Raw genomic sequence first — 15,777 nt, forward strand, 5'->3', positions numbered from 1 at the left:
ATGGCATCACCGACCCGATGGACATGAGTTTGGGTGAACTCTGGGAGTTGGTGATGGACAGGGAGTCCTCGCGTGCTGGAACATGGGGTCACAAAGAGTCGGACACGACTAGTGACTGAACTGAACTGAACTAATGGGGGTATTATCATGGCACCTGTTTTGAGAAAGGTAAAATTCTTTTTCTCTAATTTGGATAAACTGGCACAAGTAAAGGTGGTTTTACTGGTCACTGAAATGTCCTATTTTCTTTATTTGGAGAAGTGTATATTTAGGCCTTCCACCCAACTTTTGATTGGTCTCGTTTTTTGATATTGAGTTCCCTGATGTGTTTGTATATTTTGGTTATTAATCCTTTGTCAGTTGCTTCATTTGCAAATATTTTCTGCAATTATGAGGGCTGTGTTTTCATCTTCTTTATGATTTCCTTTGCTGTGCAAAGCTTTTGAGTTTAGTTAGGTCCCATTTGTAGAAAGGAAGGCCTCTAGAGCTCAGGCAACCAACAGCAGAGGGTTAAATCTGAAAAAGTGAGTCCATGTGTCCACAAAAAAGATTTAAGGGAAGAACAGGATTTTTCTCAGCAGAATGCCCTCCCACATATGACCCACTCTTCCCATGGCCAACATCTACAATTACCTTTTCAGTCTTCTACTTTGACACCTGTTATCTTGTTAACTCTTTGCAATAAATCTAGGAGACATCATTAGCCCCATCACATAGATCATGCCTTTAAAAAACACATACTCCTTCTGACAGAGAATGTTTTTCTGCTTCCCAGGTCCTAGGGTCGACCTCCACGTGGGTGTGGACACTGGCTCCTGTTGGGGAACGGTACACAGCTAGTACAGCCATGGGCCTCAGGGCCCTTGGAGTAAGATTCTGGTACCACAGTGTCTTTCCTGTAGGGTTGTTTTGAGGCAGTGTGCAGAGTTTTTAAACCACATATTCATAAAGATATTTTGTAATTACTAAATGAAAATTTACTATGTCTCCTGCTTTGCAATCTCCTTTTTATACTTAAAAATATTAACCTACACCAAAATTTTAAATGCCTATGAAATATCCCTGTCTACAGATACAACAAAAGATACTAAATTTATTCCTGTTACTGAGCATGTGTTTCCGGTTCCTCACTATTCTACACGCTTCCATGAGTGTGCTGTTACGTCATATACCCCTGAGATGATGTGACAAGAATACCAAGACAGGTGGCACTCTGCAATGTTCTTTCCAAAAACCCACAGCCCCACTCTAATCATGAGACAAATACTAAATCGACACAAACCGAGGGACATTCTGTAAAATACCTCACAGTATGCCTCAAAACTGTCAACATCATTTTAAAAATGGAAAAAAGGAGACAGAAACTGTCACAGACCAGAGGATAGTGAGACATAACAGCAAAGGCAATGTGGCATGCCAGATTGGGTCCTGGGACAGAAAGAGGACACTAAGGGAATAACTGGTGAAATCTAAAGGAACTCTGGAGTCTACTTAATAGTAATGCATTTTTTTTTAAGATTCTACATACAAGTGATACAAATGAACTTATTTACAGAATAGAAAGAGACCCATAGACACAGAAAACAAACTTATGGTCATAAAGATATTGTCATAAGATAATATCTTTGTCACTTATGGTCATAAAGATATGGTCATAAAGACAAAGAAAAACAGGGGGAGGAATAAACAGGAGTTTGGCACTAACATATATACACTACTATATATAAAATAGATAACCAACAAGGACCTACTGTACAGCACAGGGAATTCTATTCAATGTTGTAAATTAATAGTACTCGAATATAAAATAAAAATTAAATTAAGAAATAAATGTTTCTTCAGACCCAGGGTTGTGTGTAGAAGTGAGCTTTTTAGGATATAATTTTATGTTGTCAACTAAGATTTTCTACATTAAGTTTTTTCACGGTGCAGTCTCACTCATGTCCAGTGAACAAAGAAAAAACTATATCTTTCAAATGTCATTTAGCTAGTGGTTTCTTCTTAGCTTCTTCTAGAAGTCATTTCAGGGTTAGGAACTCTTCCATTGATAATGCATCATTTCCTGTTCCTGTTGTTTTAATGAGTCATATAATTCACCACAGGCCATATTCACAGAGAGATAGGGGTTCTTTCAGCTATTTGCAGTAGTGGGTATGCTTTTTCTGCATTGTTCCACACCTGTCTGGCCTTCTCTAATTCCAGAATATTTTTCAATTTTATGATCTATGTTTCAGAGGTCAGATTTTAAAATGAAGTTTGCTTTTATGCTTTTATTATTTTCCTTGGTGAGGGAGTTTTTCAGAGAAGGAGAATTAATGATTTTTCATCATACTAGTAATAGAATTTTAACCTGCCATTACAAATAATCTTAGGATCACTGACAAGGCTTACATTTTCTGATGCAGTTACTAAAACTATTCAACAGCAAAAATTGCTGAATATTTTTTGGAATTCAGTTCAGTTCAGTTGCTCAGTCATGTTCGACTCTTTGCGACCCCATGAATCGCAGCATGCCAGGCCTCCCTGTCCATCACCAACTCCCAGAGCTCACTCAGACTCACGTGCATCGAGTCAGTGATGCCATCAGGCATCTCATCCTCTGTCATCCCCTTCTCCTCCTGCCCCCAATCCCTCCCAGCATCAGAGTCTTTTCCAATGAGTCAACTTTTTGCATGAGGTGGCCAAAGTACTGGAGTTTCAGCTTTAGCACCATTCCCTCCAAAGAAATCCCAGGGCTGATCTCCTTCAGAATGGACTGGTTGGATCTCCTTGCAGTCCAAGGGACTCTCAAGAGTCTTCTCCAACACACTTCAAAAGCATCAATTCTTTGGCGTTCAGCTTTCTTCACAGTCCAACTTTCACATCCATACATGACCACGGGAAAAACCATAGCCTTGACTAGACGGACCTTTGTTGGTGAAGTAATGTCTCTGCTTTTCAATATGCTATTTAGGTTGGTGATAACTTTTCTTCCAAGGAGTAAGCGTCTTTTAATTTCATGGCTGCAATCACCATCTGCAGTGATTTTGGAGCCCAGTAAAATAAAGTCTGACACTGTTTCCACTGTTTCCCCATCTATTTCCCATGAAATGATGGGATCGGATGCCATGATCTTCGTTTTCTGAATGTTGAGCTTTAAGCCAACTTTGTCACTCTCCTCTTTCACTTTCATCAAGAGGCTTTTTAGTTCCTCTTCACTTTCTGCCATAAGGGTGGTGTCATCTGCATATCTGAGATTATTGATATTTCCCCCGGCAATCTTGATTCCAGCTTGTGCTTCTTCCAGCCCAGCGTTTCTCATGTTTGGAATTACATACATATAAAATGGCAATTTCCAGGGAGCGTGTAATTGATCTGTGTGCCCTCAATGGGAGTAACAGGCAAATGTTTAAATAATAAATTATGGTTTTCAGTCTTAAAGCTATCCAATGATTGCCACCATAATTTTCTCACCCTTTCTGTCTATGGTAGTGAGTCTGGTACACTTCTATGAGGTACACCTATTGCTGAAATTGTCCTTCTTTGCCAAAATTGGGTATTTCATTGTTATGAAAATATATTTGAAAGTTAGGTTATACAAATTAGAGGTGATAGAAACTATAAAAACTACAGTTACTATCATATGTAGGTTTGTGCGTCTCATCTGTATTGTTCATTATGTCTGTTACCTTGTGATAATCTATAACTTCTCGACAAGCAATGTTCTCCCATATAAAGTAGAATAATACAGCCATCAATAAAAGTATTTTATTGATCATAGTGCATATAAGAAATGTATACTGACTTGTACAATTGTAGTTACTTATTTAATCTTATATTAATAGTATTAATTATCTGGGGGAATTTCTCCTGGGAGATTTTTTTTAACCATTTATCATTTATTTATTATTATTTTTCTTTATAATATTGTATTGGTTTTGCCATACATCAACATGAATCCACCACGGGTGTACACGTGTTCCCCATCCTGAACCCCGCTATCACCTCCCTCCCCATACCATCCCTCTGGGTCATCCCAGTGCACCAGCCCCAAACATCGTGTATTTTTTTTTAATGATCGTCTTCCTTGGATAATTATACAATACACATTTAATTGCTAATGAGTAACCCAATGTCCCCAAGGTCTTTCCAGACTCAACCAATTTTATCACTGCTGATTAGGGAAAACTACTTGTTATCTTCCACACTGAAGATGTTTTCTTCTCTGAAATGTATAATGGTAAGGGTCTTCTTGAATGGGTACATGAACTGCAAAAGATGACAGGCAGTGGCTGCCTCCTGCCATTATCACATAGGATCTCAATGGCAAGTGGGAGGAATGGTATAATGAAACAAGTAATGAAGAATTACATGTTTAGTCTTATTTAGGGAAAGAGAGAAAGAATCATTTCCTACTTTAGAAGAGTTCAATTTTCCTCCTCCAGAAAGTCTTTGGTTACATCACCACCACAGAAAAGCTCACTAAGCTTAATTAGGGTAAGTGGGGAAAGAAATTATGCTGTTTTTAAAACATTTGATAAGATTTCCAATTTAAAGAATTTGTATAAGAATTTCTGGTTTCTATAGCAATTTTCTTTTCTTCAAAGTTTGAAACATACATTAAATCCTAAATTGATTTCACTTGAAAATATGTATTTGTGTTTTTAATTTCTACCCCCCACCAAATTCATAAATTCATTTTAACAAACATTTGTTAAGAACATAGGAGATACCTTATGAGGCGGCTATATGGATAAAAAGCTTTTGTTTTAAGATATAAAACAGAATTAATTCAATTTTGCTTATATGATTGATACGGGAGTAAAACCCAGTGGAAATCCCATAGATTAGCTAAATTTGTAAGTTTGAAGCTGCAAAAGATGAAGGGACCATAAAAAATAGAATTCTTAGTTATGTGTACAGAATTAATTAGTAACTGAAGTCACAGAGGCAGAGGAAATATGGAAGGAAGGGGATTCCATTAGAGAATGTTGTTCATAAATGCAGGAAGAAAGGAGGGAAAGAACGGAAATTCCACTGAGGGAAATGTTAGTGAAGAGTTGAAAAGAACTATTTATGAAGGCAAAGAGCAGGTCTAATATAGAAGAAATTAACTTGCCATTGAGAATTCAAGCAGGAAAATAATTTAGAAAAGACCACAGGTTTAGAAACTAGGAATCCATTTGTGGGCTTGAGAGACATTTTCTTAGCAGAAATGAGTTTGCAAAAAGACACTAGTTTTGTTAGATAGGAAAAGAAATGTCCATGTGTGGTCATCAAAGTCTCTTTGGACCAACCTCAAATGTTTACAGACTTTTTTCTGTGCTAATCCTGAGAAAAGTCAGTAGGGATATAAACATAAAAATAACACAATCCCCCCTCCTGAAGTCGTTTAACATTTTAAATGCATAAGTAGTAGAACTGGACCTCCTGCAAGATGAGGGATAGGACACAAATAAATATTAATGACTGAGATAAAACTAAGAAATGGGTACCTTTTAAAAGAATTACTTCATAGGAAATGATATAATTTGGAATCAAAAGTACAGTTGAACCACAATATTGTAATTAGCCTCCAATTAAAATAAATAATATTTTTCTTTAAAAAAAAGAAAAAAAGTTGTGTCTGCAATGAAAGAGGGAGAACACTGTTTCTGGGGAGTGATGGAAACAGAAAAATAATGTTTGGAAATACAAGTTTTTAGTTGAAAGTTTGCATTTTAAAATATAAGATCAGAGGATTGATATAGCAGAGTGAACATGGACAGCAGGATTGAACCTTTGTGCTTAACTATTAGAAAAGTCGTAACAGTTATGCAGCCTTCATTTTCTATGAACCCTTGGATGAAGGAGGCAAGAATTTGTTGCAGATTCCCAACCCCCTTTCCAGCATCCTGATTTGTAAAGGGAAGTCCATCTGGCTTCATTCAACCATTTTTCTCAGGATTTTCTTCTGAGACTTCTGCAGTTTTTTGCCTTGACACAGAAGGAGACAAAGTAATTGAGAGTATAAACTCTGGAGGCAAAGTGCCCTTTAGATAAATTTTATACCAAATTGGATAAACAGGAAAGTTAGAATAATTATGAGATTTAAACACTAATTTTTTAATTGTGTGATGTTTATCTTTGCAATATATATGTGTAATATTGTTTAAAAACATACTCACTATGGTTTCCAATATGTTAATATTTTATGTTCACAGCTGATATTAAGAAAATAAGAAAATGATCAATGATAGCTACTTTGGTGGTTTTATACTCCTTGGTTTCCCTGGACGGCCTCAACTGGAGATGATCATCTCTGGGGTTGTCTTTTTCTTCTACACTATTGCCTTGATAGGAAATATTGCCATCATCCTGCTGCCATTACTAGATGAGCGTCTCCAAATTCCTATGTACTTCTTCCTCAGAAATTTGGCCATCTTGGATCTCTGTTATACCACAAATATAGTCCCACAGATGTTGGTCAATGTTTGGGGTAAAGACAAAAAAATCTCTTTCAGCAGTTGTGCCTTCCAACTTTTCATTGATGTGACATTATGCACAGTTGAATGTATGCTCCTGGGTGTGATGTCCTATGACAGATTCAATGCTGTCTGCAAGCCTCTACATTATATGACAATAATGATCCCTCAACTCTGTCAAGGCCTAGTGATCATGACCTGGATAATTGGTATCATTAATTGCATGATCCTCTCTCCCTATGCTATGAGTCTTCCTCGATGTGAAAACCACCACCTGGATCACTATTTCTGTGAGATATCTGCAATGGTCAAAATTGCATGTGTGGACACCAAAGTCATGGAAGAAATGTTATTTGCATCGTGTTTTTTCATTTTCCTCCCACCACTTCTTCTCATTCTGGTTTCATATAGCTTCATTGCTGTAGCTGTGCTCAAGATCAAGTGTGCAGCAGGGAGACAAAAAGCATTTGGGACCTGTTCCTCCCATCTCATTGTGGTATCCATCTTCTATGGGACTGTTATCTACATGTACATACAACCAGGAAACAGTCCATCTCAGGATGAGGGTAAACTACTCAGTATCTTTTATTCCATTGTTACTCCCAGCTTGAACCCACTGATCTATACACTAAGGAATAAGGAGTTCAAGGGGGCCATGAAGAGGCTGGTTAGAAAAGAAAAACCTTCTGAAGAAACAGTAGGACACTAACATCTTTTCACAAGGCATTTCCAATAAAGAAATTGGCCTCGTGTAACCTTTAATTCATTGTGAAATTATTTTAGTAGTAGCCATTACCTAAAAGTAAAAATAATACCTAGAAAAATGTGCTTATATTTTAATGTCAGTGTCCTATAATGCCAAGGGTTGATTCTAAACTAAAAATGCCTTTCAAAGTCACTAGCCAATGGCAAACAGGCACATGAATAGATGCTCAAAATCATCAATTATTAGAGAAATTCAAATCAAAATTACAATGAGGTATCACCTCACACCAGTAAGAATGGTCATCATTTAAAAGTCTATAAATAATAAATGCTGGAGAGGATGTGGAGAAAAAAAGAACTCTCTTACACTGTTGATGGGAATGTAAGTTGGAGCAGCCCCAATTGAAATCAGTGTGGAGGTTCCTTTAAAAACTAAAAATAGAGTTATTATATGGGCATGTATCTGGAGAAAACTCTAATTCAAAAAAAGAAATATATGCACCCCAGTGCTCATGTATGTGTATGTGCTCAGTCATGTCTGACTCTTTGCAACCCTATGGACTGCGGTTCTCCAGGCTCCCTTGTTCATGGGGTTTCCCAGGCAAGAATATTGGAGTCGATTGCCATTTCCTGCTCCACCAACCAGTGCTCATAGCAGCACAAGTTACAATAGCCAAGACATGGAAGCAACCTAAATGTCCATTGACAGAAAAATAGATAAAGAAGCTCTGGCATATGTGTTGTAGGTTATTATAATATAGGCTAACATAGGTTATTCTTGTTGTTGTTCAGTCATCCAGTCTTGTCCTACTCTTCGGGACCCCATGGAGTACAGCACACCAGGCTTCCCTATTCAACACCAACTCCCAGAGCTTATTCAAACTCAAGTCCATTGAGTTGGTGGTGCCATCCAACCATCTCATCCTCTGTCATCCCCTTCTCCTCCTGCCTTCAATCTTTCCCAGCATCAGGGTCTTTTCCAATGAGTCAGTTCTTCGCATCAGGTAGCCAAAGTATTGAAGTTTCAACTTCAGCATCAGTCCTTCCAATGAATATTCAGGACTGATTTCCTTTAGGATTGACTGGTTTGATCTTGCAGTCCATAGGTTATTACTCAGCCATAAAACAATGAGTAAAAACAAATGAATAATGCCATTTGCAGCAACATGGATGACTTAGACATTATAATACTAAGTAAAATAAGTCAGACAAAGATAAACGTTATATGATATCACTTATATGTGGAATCTAAAAAAATGATACAAACACACTTTTTTACAAAACAGAAATATGCTCACAGACATAGAAAACAAACTTATGCTTACCAAAGGGGATGTGGGGAGCTAAAATAAGAGTTTGGGATTAATATATATACACTAATATATATATAATAGATAAACAAAGACCTACTGTAAAGCACAGGCAACTATATTCAATATCTTATAACAGCCTATAACCTCTAATGGAAAAGAGGTTATTTTGTATATATGTATACATATATACGGAGAAGGCAATGGCACCCCACTCCAGTACTCTTGCCTGGAAAATCCCATGTATGGAGGAGCCTGGTAGGCTGTAGTCCATAGGGTCGCTAAGAGTCGGACACGACTGAGCGATTTCACTTTCACTTTTCACTTTCATGCATTGGAGAAGGAAATGGCAACCCTCTCCAGTGTTCTTGCCTGGAGAATCCCAGGGACGGGGAAGCCTGGTGGGCTGCCATCTATGGGGTCGCACAGAGTCGGACACGACTGAAGCGACTTAGCAGCAGCAGCAGCATACATATATACATATGTATACATATATATATATATATATATATATACACACACATATATATATATTTGAATCACTTGGCTGTATACCTGAAACTAACACAACAGTGTAAATTGACTATATTTCAATTTAGTTAAAAATGGATGAAAAGTAAAAGAAAACGTCCTCACTCATCATTCCTAGTCTATAAATCATGTGCCATTCTTTAAGCATTTTCCTTATAGTTCAATTCAAGCTTTATCAAGAGGCTGAAATATTTCAGCACTGACCACACAGTGTGAGTCAGATGATTCCATCCTCAATATAGTATCACAGAAATGTGAATTTTGATAAAATTTTCTACATAGTGTCCTTAATAAAAGAATAAAATGCATTGAGGAGGGCATAAGACATTTTCACAGCTGAATCGGGTTTTAAGTATAAACAATAAATAAACAGATACAAAAATCCAGTAACATTCAAAGGCAGATGAAATAGGTATTTGAATGTTTTTGCAGAATAATAATATTGTTGTTAAAGTATAGGCTATCTTGGTAGAGAGAGAAAAGAATCCAAAAGGTAAATTTAAGCCCGATTGTTAAAAAACTGTGGAGTCTATACTCTCAAATATTTCTCTGATGACTAGTGACTTTTGCTTTTATCGTTCTTATTTGCTCTTTCAAATGCTGTTCTTACTGAATTCTCCTTCTATTCACCTGAAAAGGGGCAAGATTTATAACTTTTATAATAGCCACGTTTTAAGTGCTACTTTTTTCACGTATATCTGAGTTTCTATGGCTACACACTAAAAAAGGCACACATGCAAACATACACAGGTACATATATGAACATACTACTGATTATGGTTTTTAAACTGGTGAACATATATTCCTGCCTTCTAGCAGGTCCTATGTTCAGGGCTTCGGGTGGATTACAGGACAATATATAAACAAAACTTACCATGCAACCATCAGAAGGTTCAATCTACCACCATCTACAATACACGTGCCAGAATATGACACTAAATTTCAAAGGAATAGAATGCCTGAATCCATAATATAGCCTGCCTTTTCCTGAATTAGTCACTTATACAAGGAAATATTGATTATCTAGACTATCTATGAAGGAATCAATATTTTCTGACTTTTTTGTGGTTTTATAACAGTGCCTGGGTCTCAGTATATATTCCATACAAATTTGTGATTAGAGTGAAAAAAAATCATATCAGCAAAAAAGACAGTACAAAGCTAAGTCCACAGTGCCTCTGATCACTATTTCCTCACTCATCTCCCAAAACGTAAATGCATTTTTATCATCTACATTTTCCATGCTGTTATTCCCATAGTGGAATCCCTTTCCTTTCCCACATGCCTGCCCTTATCCTTCCTAAAACCTTCCAAGCTACCATTGTGATCTCCTATCCCATAATTAATAATTCACCTATATCCTCAAATAATTTACTTAACATTTTCTATACCTCCTAGTTTTAACTGAATTGAGACCCTCTCTTGAAGACAACATTTCAACCACATTTCCCTTATGAGAAAATAATCCCACCCTCACTTCTTCAGAAAGCGGGATTTGAGCTATCGGTTTTATTCTACTTCTAGACCATTCTTCCCTTTGTTCCTATATTTAAAACACATGGATTAATTTGAAACTCATGTCATTTTGGCTGAGCAACTATCTAGACTGGAACTTCCCACAATAGGTCTAGACAGCTTGCATCAAAAAGGGAACCGTCTTACACTGTTGGTGGGAATGCAATCTAGTACAGCCACTATGGACAACAGTGTGGAGATTCCTTAAAAAACTGGAAATAGATCTCCCTTATGACCCAGCAATCCCACTGCTGGGCATACACACTGAGGAAACCAGAAGGGAAAGAGACACGTGTACCCCAATGTTCATCGCAGCACTGTTTATAATAGCCAGGACATGGAAGCAACCTAGATGTCCATCAGCAGATGAATGGATAAGAAAGCAGTGGTACATATACACAATGGAGTATTATTCAGCCATTAAAAAGAATACATTTGAATCAATTCTAATGAGGTGGATGAAACTGGAGCCTATTATACAGAGTGAAGTAAGCCAGAAGGAAAAACACCAATACAGTATACTAACACATATATATGGAATTTAGAAAGATGGTAACAATAACCCGGTGTACGAGACGGCAAAAGAGACACTGATGTATAGAACAGTCTTATGGACTCTATGGGAGAGGGAGAGGGTGGGATGATTTGGGAGAATGGCATTGAAACATGTAAAATATCATGTAAGAAACGAGTTGCTAGTCCAGGTTCGATGCACGATACTGGATGCTTGGGGCTAGTGCACTGGGATGACCCAGAGGGATGGTATGGGGAGGGAGGAGGGAGGAGGGTTCAGGATGGGGAACACATGTATACCTGTGGTGGATTCATTTTGATATTTGGCAAAACTAATACAATTATGTAAAGTTTAAAAATAAAATAAAATTTAAAAAAAAAAAGAAAGTGAAAAAAAAAAAAAAAAAGAATCACTCATGGTGCTATTTAAAACGTCCATCCCAGGGCACAATCAGATGCTTTAAATCAGAAATTCTGAGTATGAAACACAATACTTTAATTTTTAACAAGTATACCATGTGAATCTTATGAATTCTAAGGTCTGGGGAACAGTATATCTTCCCTTCTTACTGCTATCATTAACTGGTATCATGGCCTCTCTCTCTACATGCATTTACATTTTGGCATCAGAGGCACAGCTTTCCTCTTACTAAAGGCCTTGGTATCATTTCAGGCTGTGTCACAAGTAAGATGAACTTTTGAATATGCCAGCATCCCTGTTTCCATCTCCAAGGTAGATAGGACTTCTCAGTCTCAGGAACTCATTATTATGTCCACATCATAAATCTCATCACTCCTAGAGCTGCTCCAGCTGTACAATCTTAAAGCAAAATATCACAAAACAACCTCTATCCTTTTAGATTTCTTTCCATTTACTCCTTTTAATCTTTGAATTGAGTAAAAAGATAACAAAATTATTATATAACCATTGTTCTCTTATCAACAGTGAGAAATATTATGTTATTTCTATCCAGTCTACTGTTGGTTTGAGCAACAATAGTTTTTTAAGTTTGCAAATAAGAATTTAAGTTTTAAAAAATTTTGATATGAAATCTCCAAATCAGAAACAAGTGGTACAGTTTATCAGTACAGAAAATGGGATGGAATACAGCCTAATACTAATTCCATCTATTATGAATTAGGCATAAGCAGATAGGAGGCATATTTGATTAGACAATCTTACAGGAGAATCAACAATTTATACCTGGATTTCAGTGAAATAAACTAGAGTAGTGAACACTTATAAACAGTAGCTAAAAAGCATCAATAAATAAATTTTGGTGGATAATATTCAAAAGGCACGTGGCATAGTGATCAGACATAGGCAGGAGATGAAGAACAAGTCTCTCTATTAAGCTGATAAATTAAAAATACTTTGCTTAATATCTCTTCATACCATTGGACAGTAAGTTCCATGACGTTGATGAATATTTGTATCTTATCTACCATTATATACCCAGGATCTAGTACAAAATAGGAGCCTAATTTAAAAAATCAATAAATATCTCTGAGATGAATGAATAAGAATTGGATCGGATAAAAATTATGACAGAGACTCAGAATGAAGAAAAAAGAAGTCTATTCCCATAATTGGTGGCCCATACTGAGAAACTTGGACACACCGGGTTGTAGAGCAGCAGCAGTACCAGGAACAATAAGTACTGACCTCTGCTTGGCAAGTACATTTGCACTGGGGATTTCTAGTACATTACACATAGACAAAGGACAGACTGAGGCAAGGAGGCAGAAGTAACTCAGAACCAAGAAGCACTGATTAGATGTCCTGAGTGTTTATTAAACAATCTCTGAAAATGTTAGGAGCCTTGTTGGGACGAGATGGTTAGATGAAAGTAGTGGTTGGGTTTGGAGGAAAATAGACCAAAGCAAAAAGAAATAAATGTAAAGGCACGAGACATTTCACTTGGTCTTTTTTTTGCAACCTTATGTTTCTTTTGTTGCCCCAATTCAACTATATTATGTGCTCTTTAATATGACTAATAAATATATTCATTTCTACCACATCAGTTCAGTTCAGTTCAGTTGCTCAGTCATGTCTGACTCTGCGACCCCATGAATCACAGCACGCCAAGCCTCCCTGTCCATCACCAACTCCCGGAGTTCACTCAGACTCATGTCCATCGAGTCAGTGATGCCATCCAGCCATCTCATCCTCTGTCATCCCCTTCTCCTCCTGCCCCCAATCCCTCCCAGCATCAGAGTCTTTTCCAATGAGTCAACTCTTCGCATGAGGTGGCCAAAGTACTGGAGTTTCAGCTTTAGCATCAGTCCTTCCAAAGAAATCCCAGGGCTGATCTCCTTTAGAATGGACTGGTTGGATCTCCTTGCAGTCCAAGGGACTCTCAAGAGTCTTCTCCAACACCACAGTTCAAAAACATCAATTCTTCGGCGCTCAGCCTTCTTCAGAGTCCAACTCTCACATCCATACATGACCAAATACTGTGCCTAAATCAGCACCATGAAGGAAATAAGGATCTCAGCTGAACAAAATGCAGCTCTTTACTACTTTAAGGTTGGGAGGTATATCTTCCGATTTTTTGAAGACCTCAGAAAGAACAAGGTCATTCTCTCTTCTCAGGTTAAGCAAAAGTCCAACATTTTTAGTTATTCCAAATACCCCAGGTCCTCCTCCCTAGTCTTATTAGTGATCCCTTTACCTCCTTGTTTCTTAGAGTGTAGATGAGCGGGTTAAGAGTTGGGGTTACAACAGTGTAGAAAAGGGTGAGAAACTTGCCCTGTTCATGAGCATAGCGACTCTTGGGTTGAACATAGACAGCTGTGACAGTGCCATAGAAGAGGGACACTACAAGAAGATGAGAAGTGCAGGTGCCAAATGCTTTCTTCTTGCCTGAAGTTAACTTTATTCTCAGCACAGCTTTAGCAATAGCAATGTAAGAGGAAAGGATAATGATCAAGGGCACCACCAGGAGAATAATACTGGCTATGGACATCTGGATTTCATTAGAGACGGTATCTGCACTAGAGACCTGAATGAGGGCTGGAACTTCACACACAATGTCATCCACCCTCTGATGGGAGCAGAAGGGTAACTGGAGGGTAGCAGGAGACTGAATCAGAGACTGAATCAGGCCAGTCCCCCATGCAAAGATGGCCAGCTGCAGACAAATTTTTGGGTGCATGAGAGTGGTATATTGCAGTGGATGACACACTGCCACACAGCGGTCCACAGCCATGATGACAAGAAGGATACATTCAGTGGCCCCAAGCCACAGGAAGACATAGAGTTGAATGGCACAGCCAGTGTAGCTGATGGTCTTCTCTGGACCCCAGAAATGAACCAACATTTGTGGAACACAGCTGCTGGTGAAACAGAGATCTAGCAGAGATAGGTTGGAAAGAAAGTAATACATCGGGCTGTGGAGTTTGGGATCCTTCAAGGAGATAAGAATTATGACCAAATTTCCTGTAATAGTCAAGCAATAAAAAATCAGAATCACCCAGAAAAGTGTCTTCTCCAAATATGGCTTGTCAGAGAAGCCCAGGAGGATGAAATCACTATGGCTGTCATTACAAATGGTGAACATAGCTTCTGGAGCAATTGTCTTTTGAGGCAATGGTTCAAAAGTAGTTGCTCAAAGGCCTGCACAGAGACAGGGAGAAGGGCAGTATGATTACTTTCTACTCAAGGGCTCAAGGGTGAGATTTTTCCCTCCTATATTTAAAAAAATACAAAATTTAGTAATCTGTTTTAATCATTCATACCCATAATTCATTTTCTTTATTTTTGTTTCCCACCTTGTTCATATTTTGTATCTGATTAGAACTTTATATTATAAATATTACATAAATAAATACTGAATACCTTCTAGTCAAAATATCTTTGCTAAGTATTATGAGATTATTTTTATCCTTGCTCTCAAAGACTACACATTTATTACCTTTACTACATAGATTTTTACATAACTTACTGTTCAATAACATTCTCTTTCTCTTTTTTCCTTTTGTTCTCATTTCTATCCTTTTGGGTTTTTTTTATTTTATTTTATTTTTAAACTTTACATAATTGTATTAGTTTTGCCAAATATCAAAATGAATCTGCCACAGGTATACATATGTTCCCCATCCTGAACACTCCTCCCTCCTCCCTCCCCATACCATCCCTCTGGGTCATCCCAGTGCACTAGCCCCAAGCATCCAGTATCGTGCATCGAACCTGGACTATCTCAATTTGTCTGAATACCTTTCTCCCATCCCTCAGTCTTCATTCCTCTCTCTTCATCCTCGCTTTCTCTTCTTCATTCCACCTTTCCACTATCTCTCTTGATTTTTGAGCTTGAATTATTCCTCAGACACTTTATGATATGTGATCTAAGGAAGTTATTTAAACTTACTGTTCTTATTTATTTCTTTAGATTATCTTTTGAAAAACAGAGGGGAGGTGGAGGAATCATAGAACCTACCGATGCCTGTTGGAGAAACTGAATATGCGGACTTCCCTGGTCATCCAGTGGTTAAGACTCTGCCCTCCCAAGGCAGGGTGTGGGTTCCACGCCTGGTCAGGGAACTAAGATCCCACATGCCATGTGTGGGATGTGGCCAAAAAAATAAACTAATGTGAAGACAGTTCCTGGCCCATAGTAACTGCTCAGTGTTTATTACGTATCGTAATCCTGATGATGATACTTTTCAGTTGATCGTTGTAGCAGCAAAACATCAAAATATAGAAGCAAAGTTTTACAGAGAGTACAAGTTATATCATTTAGAAAAAAGAAATCTCATAT

The 15,777-nt window shown here is 37.7% G+C and overlaps 1 protein-coding gene and 1 pseudogene across 1 annotated transcript; one reads left to right on the plus strand and one right to left on the minus strand.

Annotated features, from left to right (window-relative positions):
• The first annotated feature begins 6,204 nt into the window (after window positions 1–6,204).
• On the plus strand, window positions 6,205–7,152 carry LOC113881483 (olfactory receptor 2W1-like). Its single transcript, XM_027524501.1, has one exon. It carries the CDS (start codon window positions 6,205–6,207, stop codon window positions 7,150–7,152), a length of 948 nt encoding a protein of 315 aa, XP_027380302.1.
• Window positions 7,153–11,813: 4,661 nt separating this feature from the next.
• LOC113881484 lies at window positions 11,814–14,580 on the minus strand (annotated as a pseudogene).
• Window positions 14,581–15,777: the final 1,197 nt, after the last annotated feature.

Source organism: Bos indicus x Bos taurus, chromosome 23 (assembly GCF_003369695.1).
Source record: "Bos indicus x Bos taurus breed Angus x Brahman F1 hybrid chromosome 23, Bos_hybrid_MaternalHap_v2.0, whole genome shotgun sequence".
Lineage (NCBI taxonomy): Eukaryota > Metazoa > Chordata > Mammalia > Artiodactyla > Bovidae > Bos > Bos indicus x Bos taurus.

Excerpts from the sequence above, each read along its gene's own strand:
- LOC113881483 (XM_027524501.1), top strand. The coding sequence starts at position 6,205 with ATGATCAATGATAGCTACTTTGGTGGTTTTATACTCCTTGGTTTCCCT.